This window comes from Pinus tabuliformis, chromosome 7, assembly GCF_031772625.1.
Source record: "Pinus tabuliformis cultivar Carrire ecotype Pingquan chromosome 7, CPIR1, whole genome shotgun sequence".
In the NCBI taxonomy this organism is placed as follows: Eukaryota; Viridiplantae; Streptophyta; class Pinopsida; order Pinales; family Pinaceae; genus Pinus; species Pinus tabuliformis.
In genome coordinates, this window is record NC_142293.1 from 1479765351 (window position 1) to 1479782685 (window position 17335).

The following is a 17335-nucleotide window of genomic DNA, read 5'->3' on the forward strand; positions in this document are numbered from 1 at the left end:
AATGTTTTATTCCAAATTTGTCACTGTGCATAATTCGGTTGTCCATCTCAGCAATTGGCAGTAGCGTTGTGCTAAGAGAGCATACATCTTGTCAGATTTGCACACTATTTTCGACCGCATGCAAACATGGACAATGAGATACAAGGGAGCCCTGTTACACTTGCCCAAGTCGATGAAGCCCAAGGCGATAGATTTGAAGGAATGCATCCAAATTCAGATCTGCAACTATGACGAACTCCCTCAGCTCATCACCAGTTTGCAGGCTTCACATGCATGGGTGTTCAGAACCATGGATTTTGTTGTGTGCATGTATTTGATCCCATCCATTAGGACACTCACCGAGGCAAATACAAATAATCAATTCTGACTGGAGCTGGATATGTACTTTGACGGGTTGATGCGCATAGCCACCAACGCAGACTTGGCGATCATCATAGACCCCATGCATCAGTATGTCGTTGGTTCTATCGCACTTAAGACAATGATGTGCATGTTAACAAACGAGTTGGACAGAGGAGCCAAATTAGTGTACCCGGATGCAACTGAGGAAAGAGTTCGTTTCCAAGAAGATGTCACCACAGAGTACATAGACACCATCACGGACTACCAAGCTTGGCATCAATTCGCCATCGTCGATCATCACGAGGATGTCAAAGAGTTGGTCTTCCCACAGTTGTCTGAGTCTTAGTGATGTCTTGCATGGCTTGATCAAGCCTATTTTGTCTCACATGGGTACATGTGTAGATTGTATGTAACATCTTGTAAAATGAAAGTCCAAGTGTCGATAGTTGAATGTAATAGTCATAGAGTAGTTGAAGAGTCATGAGGGTAGGTGAACAATCACAAAGGGGAATATCAAGGGTCACCCCATCCTTTTGCTATTTATATAACCTCATAACTCATTGTACGGGCTTTTAGGCAGCCAAGCTTCCTATAGGAGTATCTTAGAGAAAGATTCGAGTCTATTGTAACGAGCCTCGACTTCTCAACAACGCAGAGCTAGTACATATCTTTGGAGGAGTGGGAAACAATGACTGTAATGTTTCGTTATTGGGACTAGTGGTTGGTCATGGTTGTACTGTATGTTTGGAACTTTCACTTCTTAATATAACAGAGCCAACAGGTTTCATACGTATGTTGTTATTGTATTTCAGTTATCTTGGTTACTCTAATGATATATGTAGTTGTTTGATTACGTATGTATGTATAGACTCTTTCTGTATATGTATGTAAGAATCTTACTGAGATGTGTTGTTGGTTTAACCATCACTTTGGATTTTTGGTTCACCTGCCTTCCAATTTGTGATGCATATGTTCTCGTGTGTTCCCTTCCAAGCGGCGTGTTTCCACAAGTTTCCAAGGGGCGCACTCACCCCACCTTCCATGTGTTAGGACCATTCATACACCTTCCTTGGCTTGCTACATGTGTCATACCTTTTGTAGGCCCCTATAATACTAATGATTCCCCTGTTACTATTGTCACTATATCCCTTATTGTTATTATTGTACCCCTATTGTCCACATATTATTATTAGTATGCCCCATAGAAACCCACTATTGTTATTTTTGTGCCCTTATGTTATTACTGTTATGTCAGCTTGATTATATTGTGACCGCTTAGGCTCCTATATATAGAAGGGAGGTTTAGTCATTTCTATCATCCAACAATTTTTCATTTGTGTAATGTAAAGGAGGTTTCCCCCTCAAAGAGGCTGAATTCTAAGGCGTTGATCTATCTTTTCTATCTTTTTGTGAGCTGGTTTCCTAACATTTGGTATCAAAGCTTTGGATTCTAAGGTTTTGCTGCTCCAAACAGGTCATCGTGGAATTTTCGCTATAATTTTTTTTCTGCAACGTTTTAGAAGATACAACAAAAACCCATTTGAGCCGAAATCATTCTGAACTTTGGATCCGAATTTTAGAGCTTGTCTCACTATATCTGTGGAGATATGATATGAGGAAGTTAGGGTTTTTGCAGACTCTCGAATTACATTCCAAACAGGTGACCTGGGGAAAATCGTCATAACTTTTGTTTTGAGCATCAGATTGAAATTTCGTAAAAAGTTGCAGAAATAGGACGGCCTGTAGTTTTCTGTGTATCAGTTTCATGTACTAAATCGAAATAGTGACACGCTGAACGTTGTACAAGTTCACTCTACTGAACTAGTCTATAATCAGGTCACCGTGGAATATTTGGCATAACTCTTCCTTGGAGAATCCAATCTCGATCAGAATTGTGGGGTTAGAAATAAGACTCAAAGGGCTACCACAAGATGAGATTTCAGATATTCGATATCCGCAGTTACAGAGACACAATAGATTCAATATTGAGCTTTTACAAAGTGAAAAAAAGGTGTGTAGTTTTTTTAAAATTTTGCATAAGATTGGTTTGAAAAATTATTTTGAAGGAATTCAAAGGGAATAGTGAAGAATTATTAACATTAATTAATGCCCCGAAGAAAGAAAATGGAAACACCTAGTAAGCAACCTGAAAGGTCTAGCATGACTCGTGAAGAAGAGGAAGAAATGCAACATGATATATCAAAATTACAAGACCAAGTACAACAAATTTCACTCTCACTAAAGGTAAATGAAGCCAAGATGAATGGCGTGGAAGCGAATATGGATAGCATGGAAGATAAGATGAATGGCATGGATGCTAAGATGAATGGCATGGATGATAAGATGAAAGAATTGAAGATAAATTTGAATAAGTTGCTACAAGAAATGGTCACTAATGGTGAAAGGGTAGTAAAGCAAACTCATGATGAGAACAAAAGAAATGTTACTCATGATTTCATATACTCTAATGTTGGATTGAAGACCCACCATGTTCCAAAAATCGATATGAGGAAGTTTGATGGCAAGGATCCCGGAACATGGATACTACAGATGGAGCAATTTTTTGATCTCCATAATGTGCAAAACACACAAAAGATATGTATTGCAACTTTATATTTGGAACCAAATCAGTTTGAATGGTATTGATGGCTTTGCTCTCGTAAACAAATTGTCACTTGGGCAATTTTTATGGAAGAAATGATAGCGCATTATGAGGATACAAAAAGCAACACCTTTTTTATCCAACTGATAAATCTCAAACAAAAGGGTTCAATGATGGAGCACATTAAGGACTTCCAAAAATTGAACATAAGGGTAAACGATATTCCACAGGAGCATAGGATTGATGTATTCATAGGAACTTTAAATGATAATATCCAACATGAGGTTCGCCTTTGGGAACCTGATTCTTTGGAGAAGGCATTCAAGTTAGCAAGAAAAATGGAAAGCAAAATTATGGCAACCAGGAAGCCTACCACTCACAACTATAAAGATGGAAGTGTTGTTTCCCCTAGCCTTCCATAACCTACAAGGTTGACACCACAACAATTGGAAAAAAAAAGAGCAAAAGGGCTTTGTTACAGTTGTGATAGCAAATACACTAAAGGTCATAAGTGTGCTAAGAAGAAATTATTCTACATAGATTGTGAAGAGGAGGAAGAAAAGGAACAAGAAATGTCAAAAGAAGAGGATATACTCCAGGAACAAACCTTATATAAAGAAGAACTGAATCCGACCATATCTTGTAATGCATTGGCTGGAATTACCACTCCTCAAACTATCAAGATAGAAGGACATATCAAGAAGAAAAAGGTAATAGTGTTGATTGATTCGAGAAGTACCCATAATTCTATTCATTGTAAGATAGCAAAGGAATTGAATTGCTTCCTATATCCAACACCAGAGTGTCAAGTGATGGTTGCAAGTGGAGGAACCAAAAATTGCTCTAGAAAGTGCCATAATATCAAGCTATCCATGGGAAAATATGTATTGAATAGCTTAATGCTTTCCATTCCAATGGGTGGTGCTGATGTTGTACTAGGAGTCCAATGGCTACAACCCTTGGGTACAATAGCTTTTAATTTTCAAGAACTTTTCATGAAATTTTGTGTGGAAGGAAAGGAATTTGAATTAAGGGGTATTGCAAGGAAACCAGGAAATATAATCAAATCTAATGGTATGAAAAAGCTTCTAAAGAAGGAACAACGAGGTGTAATTGTACAATTACGTTTGCTAGAGGTTCCCATATCGAAATCATCTATTTCTCAAGATCTCCAAAAAGTCTTGGACAATCATTTTAAGGTATTAGAGACTCCCAAAGGTCTCCCACCTATTCGTGATCATGATCATGCTATTCATTTGATTCTAGGAAGTGTTCCTCCAAACATAAGGCTATACAAATATCCCTATGCCCAAAAAAATGAAATTGAACATATGGTTGCAAAAATGCTAGAGGTTGGTATAATTCAACCTAGTCAAAGTTCTTTCTCTACTTAAGTAGTATTGGTGCACAAGAAGGATGGATCATGGCACATGTGTCCGAATTATAGGGAGCTCAACAAGATCACTGTTAAAGATAAATTTCCCATTCCTGTCATTGATGAATTATTGGATGAATTGCATGGATCGATTTACTTCACCAAGTTGGATCTTCATTCAGGATATCATCAAATCAGAATGAAGACTGAAGACATTTCGCAAATAGCATTTAGAACTCATGAGGGTCATTATGAATTTTTGGTTATGCCTTTTGGCCTTACCAATGCACCTTCTACATTTCAAGGTTTGATGAATTCCATTTTCAAACCCTTCCTTAGAAAATTTGTGTTAGCATTTTTTGATGATATACTAATCTACAACAGGTCTTGGAAGGATCATGTTGAACATGTTGACAAGGTGCTCAAACTATTGAAGGAGAAACAATTATATGCAAAAAGCTCCAAATGTTTCTTTGGAGTACAAGAGGTGGAATCTCTGGGTCATATTGTATCTCATGAAGGTGTTAAGGTAGACCCTAGCAAAATTAAAGCCATTTAGGAATGGAAAATCCCCACATCCATAAAGCATCTGCGAGGATTTCTTGGATTGACAGGGTATTATTGCAAGTTTGTTAAGGATTATGGGAGAATAGCAGCACCTCTAACAACATTATTGAAGAAAGATGCATTTTCATGGACTTTAGAAGCAACAAAGGCCTTTGAACATCTTAAGAGGCAATGTGCCAAGCACCGGTCTTAACTACGCCGAACTTCACAAAAACCTTTATTGTGGAATGTGATGCTTCAGGAAATGGAATTGGCGTTGTTTTAATGCAAGATGAAAGACCCATTTCTTTCGAAAGTCGTCCAATCAAGGGAAAGTATTTACACATAGCTATTTACGAGAAGGAAATGTTGGCAATACTACATGCACTTAAGAAATGGCGGCCCTACCTAATGGGAAGACACTTCAAGGTAAAAATGGATCATGATAGTCTTAAATACTTTTTAGAACAAAGATTATCCTCTGAAGAGCAAAAAAAATGGGTCACAAAGATGTTGGGTTATGACTTTGAAATCATCTACAAAAAAGGGAAGAAAAATGTTGTGGCAGATGCACTCTCAAGAAATGATGAGGATGTGGAAGCATTGTTGTGTGCCATTTCTATCATCCAACCAGATTGGATAAAGGAAGCAAGGGAGGAATGGAAGAATGATGAAGAAGTGTGGACACTCATTCGAAAGTTACAACAAGATCCCAGTGCATCTAATACATTTAGCTGGAAAAATGATTCGTTATGGTACAAAGATCGCTTATACCTATGTAAGAATTCCCAACTCAAACAAAAGATTCTTATGGAATTGCACACTTCTCCCTTAGGAGCACACTCAGAATTTTTAAAAACTTACCACAGGGTTAAGAAGGAATTTTTTTGGGATGGCCTTAAATCGGATATTCAAAAGTTTGTGGCGGAATGTTTGGTTTGCCAACAAAATAAAGTTGAAACAATTAAGACCCCAGGTCTATTACAACCTTTATCCATTCCAAGCCAATGTTGGGAGGAGGTTTCAATGGATTTTATCACAGGTTTACCCAAGTCCGAAGGAAAGAGTGTCATCATGGTGGTAGTTGACAGACTTACCAAGTATGCACACTTTTGTTGATTATCACATCCATTTAAAGCCAGTACAGTTTCTACTGCATTTATGGAAACAATTCAAAAGCTACATGGAAACCCAAAGATTATTGTAAGCGACAGAGATCCCATTTTCACTAGAAATTTTTGGACATAATTATTTTCTTGTCTCGGTACTCAGTTAGCTCATAGCTCATCTTATCATCCTCAATCTGATGGGAAAACTGAGATAGTAAACAAATGTTTGGAAGGATATCTTCGTTGCTTTGTATCTAATAAACAGACACAATGGGTCAAATGGTTGCCCCTAGTTGAATGGTGGTATAACACTTCCTTCCATACTGCAGCAAAAATGACCCCATTTATGACACTTTATGGATATCATCCACCATCCATCACATCATATTTAAGAGAAAATTCTAAGGTTCAAGCAGTGGAACATCACATCGAGCATCAACAACAATTTCTCCAACTCTTAAAGGATAACCTCACATTGGCGTAGAATAGAATGAAACAATAGGCAGATCAACATCATAGCAAAAGAAGTTTTGATGTAGGTGACTGGGTATTCCTACGGCTACAACCATATAAACAAATGTCCCTCAAGCAAGCTAATAAGGATAATAAATTATCACCAAAGTATTATGGTCTATACAAGGTGTTGCAAAAGATTGGTAATATGGCATACAAATTAGAGCTTCATGCAGCTTCCCGAGTGCACCTAGTTTTCCATGTTTCATGTTTAAAGAAGGTTATAGGTGACAAGCTCCCAATTCAAACAATATTGCTATAACTTGACGAGGAAGGAAAAATCATATTGGAACCCGAAGCAGTCACAGAAACAAGAACTCGACAACTACGAAATTGATCAATTTTAGAGTATCTCATCAAGTGGAAGAACATATCCACTGAAGATTCCACATGGAAGGATGAGAATTTTATACAGAAGCATCCATAACTACTCAAGCGTTGAGGACAAGCTTTTCGGAAGGAGAGGGGCATGTTAGGCCCCTATAATGCTAGTGATTCCCCCATTACTATTGTCATTGTATCCCTTATTGTTATTATTGTGCCCCTATTGTCCCCACATTATTATTAGTATGCCCCATAGAAACCCAATATTGTTATTTTTGTGGCCTTGTTTTATTAATGTTATGTTGGCTTGATTATATTGTGACCCCTTAGACTCCTATATATAGAAAGGAGGTTTAGTCATTTGTATCATCCAAGAATTCTTCATTTGTGTAATGTAAAGGAGATTGCCCCCTCGAAGAGGCTGAATTCTCAAGCATTGATCTATCTTTTCTATCTTTTTGTGAGCTGGTCTCCTAACACCCTTGCTACAAACAAGGACATCCTACTTACCTCTGCGTGCAACTGCGGTTAAGGTGATATCATACAACCCACTGTTGGGACTCCTACACCAAACGGTCTGAGGTCTAGTTGGGACTTCTTACTGGGGAGATCCCCTGGCATGTTGGTGGGTCCATCTTCGTCAACAAGAACTTGAGGAAAGGCTTGCACCTTGAGGGATTTGATCCCTCTCTTCCCATGATAGATCCAGGGTTAGATGGATCAAATCTGGTTCCAGTTGAGGGAAACAATGTCACATTTTTATATTATCATTATTATGTATATGTTTGAGATAAAAATTCAAATTTCACATTATGTTTTTTTACTTGGCATGATCATATCATTCTCTTCTTTATTTTGGTTTATGTTTCATTCCTTGAATGGTTTATACATCTGCGTTTGGATGCTTTGAGTGGTTTGGGTGTTTATGTGTTTGGATTTCGATAGTAATGTTTGTGAATGTTACAATTGTTGTGTTATATTTTTATATGTGTATGTAATTGTTTATTAGTAGTTGGTGATGAAGAAGGGAGACAATTTTGTCAATAGTTTGCAGGAAGATTGATATTGCACATCTATTTCATTTAAGTTTAGGTATCACAACTTTTGACAATTAATTAATTCTAAATAACGTTCCTCAAAATATTACAAAATATATCATGAAGAGTAGTTTTAATAATTTACTGTGTTAAGATTGCGCTTGAAATAATTTGTTTTTTTGTTTATGTTTGAAATAATTTATTTCCTTCAAGAATATTTTGATATTTTTTATTTTTATTTTATTTATTTATTTATTTTATCTATAGTTTATTTTGCAAAGTCAAGAACTGATGTTTTTTTGAATTTCTTTTAATGAGTGGCCAGATTTGTAGAATATTTACATTATTTGTTTCTCCAAACAATTATCACATCTCCTTCAAGAATATTTTGATATGTTTTGATGTTTATAAATACAAATTTTCCTCTTATAAATATTTTGAATATGTTGTTGTAAGAAATTACTCTATTAGTAATTTTGAATATATGTAATTGGCTATTAGTAATTAGTTAGGGATGAAGAACGATCTTGCCAAGGATTAATTTTCACTTTGCAGGAGGATTCATTTTGCACAACTTTTTCATTTTAATTCTAGGTATTGCAACCTTTGAAAGCTAATTATTTCTTAATAGTGTCCCTCTACATATTACTAAATATACCTTTATATATATATATATATATATATATATATATATATATATATATACCTTTATATATATATATAATCTACAGCTTCAAGATTAATAACATCTAATGCAAACAATTAAATAGGATTAGAAAACAATATCTACAACAAAATCAATCAAATAGGATTAGAAATCCACATCTACACTGAAATCCATGCATCTAGTGCAAGCAATCAAATAGGATTAGAAATACACATCTGCATTAAAATCAATGCAACTATTGCAAGAAATCAAATATAATTAGAAATCAACATCTACACTGAAATCAATGCATCTAGTGCAAGACATTTTCTTCCCTCTCTCCCCATTGATCTAATCTTGAAAATATTTTTAACAATTTATAGTCTCAAGATTTACAAAATCTAATCCCTCTAATGCAAGTAATCAAATATGATTAGAAAACAACATCTACACTAAAATTAATGCATATAATGCAAGCAATTAAATAATATTAGAAACCAACATCTACACTGAAATTAATGCATTTAGTGCAAGAAATCAAATATAATTAGAAATCAACATCTACACTAAAATAAATTCATTTAGTGCAAGCAATCAAATTAGATTCGAAATCACCATCTACGCTAAAATAAATTCATCTAGAACAAGAAATCAAATAGGATTAGAAATGAACATCTAAATTGAAATCAATGCATCTAGTGAAAGCGATCAAATAGAATTAGAAATCATAATCTACATTGAAATTAATGCATCTAGTTCAAGAAATGTTCTTCCCTCTCCCCCCCTCTATTTATATCTATATCTCCTTCCACCTCTCCTTCTTTGTCTCTCTATCTCACCCCCCTCCAAACACACACACTCTCTCTCTCTCTCTCTCTCTCTATCTATATATATATATATATCTCCCTCCCTCTCTTTATCTCTCTCTTCTTCCCTCTCTCTCTCCACCTTTCTCTCTCTATGTATTTCTTCTTACTTGTCTCTCTCTTACTCTCCAAATCCATCTCTCGCTCCCTTCCTCTCTCCTTCTCTCTCTCACCTTCTCTCTCTCTTCCTTCATCTCTCTCCCTTTCTGTCTCACCTCCCTTTGTCTCTCTCCCCCCTCTCTCACTCTCTTTACCCTCCAACTTTATCATTATATCCCTTCCTCTCTCCTTCTATGTCCTTTGCTTCCCCCTTCCTTCCATATCTCCTTCTTTGTCTCTCTATCTCGCCCCAAAACATAAACATACTCTCTCCATCTCTCCCTTATCACTCTCTCTCTCTCTCTCTCTCTCTCTCTCTCTCTCCCTCTCTCCACTTTTCTCTCTCTTTGTCTTTCTTCTTCACTTCCTCTCTCCCCCTCCAAATCCATCACTTTGTCCCTCCCTTTTCATCCTTACCTCTCTCCCCCTCCAATTCCATCACTTTGTCCCTCCCTCTTCATCCTTACCTCTCTCCCCCTCTCTCTCAGGTCCTATCTCTAGTCTTTCCCCTCTCTCATTTTCCCTCCTACCACCCTCTCTCTCCCCCCATCTCTCTCTCACTCTCTCTCTCTCTTCTCTCCAGCCTTGTCCCTCTCTCGCCCTCTCCCCCCGCTCTCTCTCTCTCTCTCTCTCTCACTCACTTTATTCCCCGTCTCCCCTCTCCTTCATTTTATCTACATCTCTCCCTTGTCTGTCCCTCTATCTCTCCACCTCTATCACTTTATATCTTTATTCTTCCCTCCATATATATATACAAAAAATTGAATATCATATTAAATTTAAAATTGTATTAATTCAAATTTATTAAATTTAATAATATTAATATTAGATTTAATAATTTTTTATGGCATGGTAACAAAATTTAATAAAATTACACAAATTAATATTTTCAAATATTAGAACTCTGACGTGGAAATTTATGATCTATTCAAATTCAGGAACTATTAAACACATGAGATAATTCTAATTATATATAATAATACATAATTATATTTTAATAATTATTCTTAGATTATTAATAAGATTAAAAAGTTATATATAATCTAAAGATTCAAGTTATATATAATTTAAGATTCAAGCTAATGTTTTGGCCTACATTAGTAAAAATTATTTTTATTATTTTTTAGGACATGAAATACTTACACATTGGGGTCATACTTGGTTGTAGAATACGCCTCTCGACACAATAACACCTCATAATACTCACTGACAACTTGTAATACACATGGAACACATGACATGGAAGCATTACTTCCAACACCCTCCCTTAATTCTTACATGGAAAACATTAAAAACACATATGACAACAAGAAGGATAATCATCTATGACTGGTCTCCATCAGCACTCACATCCACTCTGGAATCTTGCAAACACTGCTATTTCACCACCACATCTTTGAGTTGTCACTTGACCTCCATTTAAAATGTAACTGCCTTTGACCATCGTTGATGAACTTTCCAACATCAACAATATTGACACCTCGACTCGTCGGGGCTTCCACCATAAGATTCGTCAAGTAATGAACCATCATATGGACCAACCACCATCTGCCAGATATTTCACTTTCACTTTCGGTTATCCATTAGTTGCTAGGATGGGGGTTTGGATATTGAATGTGGTCAAAAGTTGATCAAACAACTTGACCTTACTAACACACAAGAATTGATGTTTCAGACGCTAGAGCTTCTAGTTTAAGAATGACCAACCCTTTTTAAAATGCAAACTCCAAAATTTGAGATCGAAACAAGATTGCAACAGAAACATCTGACACAAAGATCTCTTCCCTGTAGAAGCGAAGAATTGAGATCTGCCTCCAATTTTAACACTTTCGACATATATCATTGGCCACTTGAAACTCATCCGCACCAAATCTCAAATCCATATCTCAAATCCAGATCTGTGCACTTGCATGTATAGTTTGTGGGCATGGTTTTGAAAATTTATAATATGATAGTGCACACAACTTTGACAAAACCATCCAAACATGAATTTAATTCCTTTGGAGGTTCCGAGAAGAGAAGCACAAAGAAAACTTTACAAATAGAAATATGATGGAAGGACCTAACGATGTTTGAAGAAGCTGCAAACAACAAACTAATCTACACGCACACGATCACAAACAATTTCACACACTAGAAATAAACTCTCAGACATATATACTAATATGTATAGAAATAATAAACTCGGGATCCCTCACATATTCCTTACTGGCCCTCCCTTGAAGGAGTCAAGCCGGCACCAACTCTTATACCATGTTAGAAAAATAGAAAGAGAGAGAAAATTTACACACAACAAAAATCACTCTCATATATTTATTGATCACAGAAGTTACATATATATAGGATAGAAATTACTGCCTTCGACAAATCTAGATCATGAGAAAGTGGATCTATGACTGAGACATGACACAACAACAACTCATATACATGGGAAACAACCACATCTAGAATAACACCTCGGAATACTCACGGACAACTTGTAATACACAAGGAACACGTGACACGGAAGCATTACTTCCAACAAGTCTAATAACTTAACTTTTGATCTTGCACATTTCCTTTTAAGAGAGCCTCTTAGTTAATTGCCTACTAAGAGAGCCTCTTAGTTAATTGCCTAGAGGTTTATTAGTCATTTCTCATCATCTCTTGATATTTATATCTTTTCATATTAATTGAATTGAGTTTAAATAATTGTTATTTTTTAAAATCAAATAATATCTAAAAATCTTAATAAACCTATTATCATTTTTCTTTTAAAATGTTAAAATAAAATCAAAATTAACTAAGATATTTTTAACCGTTTGAATGTGTATTCCTCATATAATTGCCACATGTATAAAAATTCTATGAGATAAGAATATTGTTCCGATGTCTGCATGCTTTTAGTGGTACACACAGAAAGAAAAGCTAAATATAAGTTAAAAATATTATCTTCACATGCCTTATGTGTCTATGCTATTGAGTGAATGTTTTTATGTTAAGTTATTTTTAATAAAGTTTATTAAAATCAATGTAGATCTATTTTAACTTTGGATCTATTAAGTGTTTAGATAGATCAAATCTCTTGAGGTGTAAAATTTTCTTCAAGTTTTGCACTAAAAAAAAGGTTTAAAGATTGAACTTGAGTAAATATTTGCACTTTATCTTGATAGATCCGAAGGTGTAAATCTTTCATCAAGTTTTGCACTCAAAAAATGTTTAAAGATTGAACTTGAGTAAATGCTTGCACTCTATCTTGGTAAATCCTAAGTTAAGAATCACCTATGCTGGTTTACATAATAGATAATTATAAAAAACAAAGCATAACATTTTAGATAAGTACTATAAATACATGAACCAAAATCATCAAAATGAGATTTTTTTTTTTTTTTTTTTAATTTGCTTATAATAAGACATAAAAGAATAAAACTTATATTTTCAAACATAAGGACCATTCACAAAAGCTTTAAATAAATTAATACACTTTCACAAAAACACTCTCATGTGGGAGGACAACAATAAATAAAGGTAATTTTGGTTTGATATATATATATATATATATACACACAAACGATTGATTGGGTATGAAATACTTTAGAGAATAACAATAATTATACAAAAGTAAAGCCTAATTTTTCAGACTTGAGAACTATAGATACATAAATCAAAACCATTGAAAAAAGATTTTCTGAAAAAAAATAAAGACAAATACAAAAAATTTTAAACATAAAAACTATAAATCCATGTATCAAACTCATTAAAATGAAATAAAAAAAAAATAACTCTTTTTTTAATTTTATTTTTAAATTAAGAAATTATAATGACTAGTGTCTTATCAAATATTTCTCTATTTTTTATTTTTATTTTACTATGTTGGAGGACAACAATACCTCCAACAATAATTATACAAAAGTATAATGTAATTTTACATAAACAAAATCATTAAAATAAAAATGCTAAAAAGTATAATGTAATTTTACATAAACAAAATCATTAAAATAAAAATGCTAATTTCTGTTAAGAAACTTTGCCTATAACACACTTTAAAAAATAGATATATTGTTATTCTAATTTAATTTAATTATATATATATATATATATATAAAACTATATAACAAAGACAAAGAGAAAATAACTTTCAAATTCAATTAGTATACATTCATGATCTACACAAACTTTACCATCTTCACGGCAAAAAGGTGCGGCCAGTTTTAACATCTCTGTTGATTTATTACCGTGTAAAGTGGGTTCAGATTCAACCCGTCGCGTGTACCTCTTATCTCTTTCTTTGATGTGTGGCTATATGCGTTTAATCGTCGAGTCAAATGCGTGTGGAGCCGACACGCAAAGAAAGTCTGAAAACGTGTTACACTTTGTTCTTCATTCAAGTCAGAACACGCGTCCATTCACAGAGGCATGGCGGGTCTATCAACATGCATGACCGAGGAGACAAGAGCACACAAGCAAATGTGTGGACCCAAAGATCTAGTGTTCCAAAGGATTTGGTAGACAATTGGGTCTATGTAGGACATTGGGAGCACTGTAAGGTATTTTAAAAGAAAGAAATGATAAAGTATCTTTTACTATGAGAAAAAACTACGTCATTAATCAAGTGAATAAAAGATTATGAGGTGCAAAGTCCCATCTTTTGGATGTTAACTAAGCTAGTCGTTTGCACTATAAGAAAAAACTACGTCATTAATCAAGTGAATAAAAGATTATGAGGTGCAAAGTCCCATCTTTTGGATGTTAACTAAGCTAGTCGTTTGCACTCCCGCCTTATAAAAGCATATGCAAATAACACTCGTATACCTATTGCTCAGAATCCTTCTGCGTCCAATCGGCTTGTTGGGGAGCATTTCATAAAAATTGGTTGAGCGATGGACAAAATTCGTAACGGCAAATGGACGGGTTGGATAGTCCCCCTCGGCGTGCTTTTGCGTTTGTTCTCTGTGATTACTGCTCAACCAGGTATGTCATCTCAAGAAAATGCTCATGAATGCTCTAATGACCTGCAATGTTGGAGTATTTCCGTTGACTAAGTTTATTTTCTGGTGATATGAAGGATTTCTAAGTATTAGTTGCGGAGGGAAAACGAATTAAACGGCAGAAAACAACATAACATGGGTAACTGACGCTGCTTACATAGACGTCGGTGAGGCAGCAGACATAGGGGACGCCAGTGCCTTGGGTTCTTACTTGCACAGTCTACGTTATTTTCCTAAGCCCCTTAACAGGTCTTGCTATAAGTTGCCCGTGGCCCCTAATGTGCCTCATCTCGTGAGATTATGGTTTGTCCTTGGAAATTTTAGTGGATACCCACAGGATGCAAGCTTCTCTTTCTCCATTCAGACACTGGAAATGTTTTCTGCGCAAAACATAGAGATATCTACATATCCAAATCAATCTTATTACGAATATATATTTGTTACTTCTGGCAAAGTGCTGTACGTTTGCTTGTTCAGAACGTGGTCGAATGATGATCCCTTTATATCTTCCATCGAATTGAGGAGGCTCCAAAATGGCATGTATCACGACGCTAAACCAGGAACACCTTTGTTTTTATACTCAAGATATGATATTGGTGGGAATTCTGTTGTTAGGTCGACCATTTGAACTTCTTCTATTTGCTTACAGAAATCTACCCAAAAGTGAAAATTTGTATTAAATTTCAGTGCTGATTGTAGTAAATTCAAGACTTCCACTTCTACCTCCCAATTGAATTATTGATATATCACCAAAATTTGATGCAGTTGTGATAATTTTTGTTAGTTATTAACATGTATATCTTTGAATGGTTAATTGGGCAGGTATCCTCAAGACAAATTCGATCGTATCTGGATACCGTTAGAATCTGCAAGTAGTTCACGGAACGTAAGTGTGAAAGAGCTTATTTCAACAGCCAATACCAAAGACCTCCCTCCAGCTGCTGTGATGCAAACTGCATGGGTTACAACCCCGCAAACCGATCCATTCTCTTTGGCTCCAACATTCTCATTCACAGAAAATCCATTACTGGTGTTGTATTTTGCAGAGATCGAGACGATGAATATGTCTGAACCGAGATCATTTTATGTCCGCTTAGATGGTAAAAACGACTCTGAAACCATTACTCTGATGCACAATTATTCTGCTCTAGAGGTTACAATCGCACTCGATGACGGCGAAACACAACATATGTTTGAACTGGTTGAGACCAGTAACTCCACGCTGCCTCCGATAATCAACGCTTATGAGTATTACTCGCAAGCTCGCAACGGCAATGTAACGTATTGGCAAGACGGTAAGGCTTGACCTCAACAAATTTGTTTTGAGTAACTTACTGACATTATAAATCCATGTCTAACGAATTAGTTCTTAATCTGCAGTTGACGCTCTTGACGCTGTCAAAAGGAGATTTCAGATTTCAGATTGGATGAGATTTCAGATTTCAGATTGGATTTCTGACCCTTGCTATATGATACCCTGGAACGGAATTGGCTGTGATGACACTACTTTGCCCAACAGAATTTCTGAAATGTAAGTTTAATTTTTCGATTTGTTTACAGCCGAAATCACAAGATATATGGTTGAAATTGTAACATGTTAGGATAATACTCTTACTCTGGTTGTCAGCGATTTATCCGGAAGGAAACTTACAGGGACGGTGCCAAACGAAATTTCACAGTTAACTGCATTAGTTAATGTGTAAGCAAAATTCGATCCTCCTTTCTTTTTTTATAATGACTTTTTAATTTTGAAAATGTATTTTAAGATAATTGTTTTAAGTTTATGAGGATTAATTCCAGTGGACATTTACAATACATTTAATTTATTTTTATTTTATATGACTGCTCAGTAGAAGTGTAAAGAACTGATTGATTGTTAGTCTCCTACATGGAAACATAAAACTCGATTCGGCTTTTTCACGGATCATATTTTGCCTTTGCATATCATATCATATCATATCAAGTGATAATTCTCTTTGCAGTATTTTATCCAGTCGTGACTCGTAAGGGTCATGCTTTGCTTTTTTGAATATCGCATGAAAGCAATAACTATCCGCGCGGCATTTATGTGTTCGCTTTGAAATGAACAGGTCACTGGACAATAACTATTTCAAGGGACCCATGCCAAATTTCACCAATTTAACCAAGTTGGAGCGCCTGTAAGTTTCTTTTGAAAAGTAATTTCATTTTCCGAGTTTTTGAAAGTCGCCAAGCATTTTCATAAAACAAAAATTTAATTTAATTGAGAAGCGGATATGCTAAAAATAACAAACTGAATGGTACTTTTGAGTGGATATTATATTGCGTAATTAATCATATTTATAGTACTTATCTATTTATCCTTGATCATATCATGGAATTAATGTAGAATTTCATCAATTTACTTAGGTTAAGGTGATTTTAAATTTTATAAATTTAATTATATATATATATATATATATATAATATTCATGACATATATTTTATTGTTTATATTTTTATAATATAACAAATTATTATGATTTTTATGCAGATATTTACAAAACAACAACTTGAGTGGTACTCTCGAATGGCTATCTAAATTTAAAAACCTTAAAACAACAACTTGAGTGGTACTCTCGAATGGCTATCTAAATTTAAAAACCTTAAAGAATTGTAAGTGTATCTTATTTTTCTATTTATTTTTTTAATTTTATTGAAAATTTAATTTATTTTTTATTATCTTTTAAATTTTATAAAATTTAATTTTGTTTTATGGGATCAAAATTTTATTTTAACAGGAATATAAAAAACAATAATTTCAGCGGTGTAATTCCAGCGAAGCTTTTCCTCGATTGTTCGCTGAAGCTCAAGTAAATCCTATCAATTTTATATTCATGAATTATTCGTTGAAATTATAATTAATCATCTAAGTGCATGATGAAAAATAT

The 17335-nt window shown here is 34.7% G+C and overlaps 1 protein-coding gene across 1 annotated transcript; it reads left to right on the forward strand.

Annotated features, from left to right (window-relative positions):
• The first annotated feature begins 14211 nt into the window (after positions 1 to 14211).
• LOC149253430 (putative LRR receptor-like serine/threonine-protein kinase At1g51880) lies at positions 14212 to 17014 on the forward strand. The gene is made up of 6 exons (XM_089454474.1): positions 14212 to 15041; positions 15249 to 15721; positions 15807 to 15957; positions 16054 to 16125; positions 16517 to 16585; positions 16939 to 17014. Exons 1-6 carry the CDS (start codon positions 14800 to 14802, stop codon positions 17012 to 17014), a joined length of 1083 nt encoding a protein of 360 aa, XP_089310600.1. The 5' UTR covers positions 14212 to 14799.
• Positions 17015 to 17335: the final 321 nt, after the last annotated feature.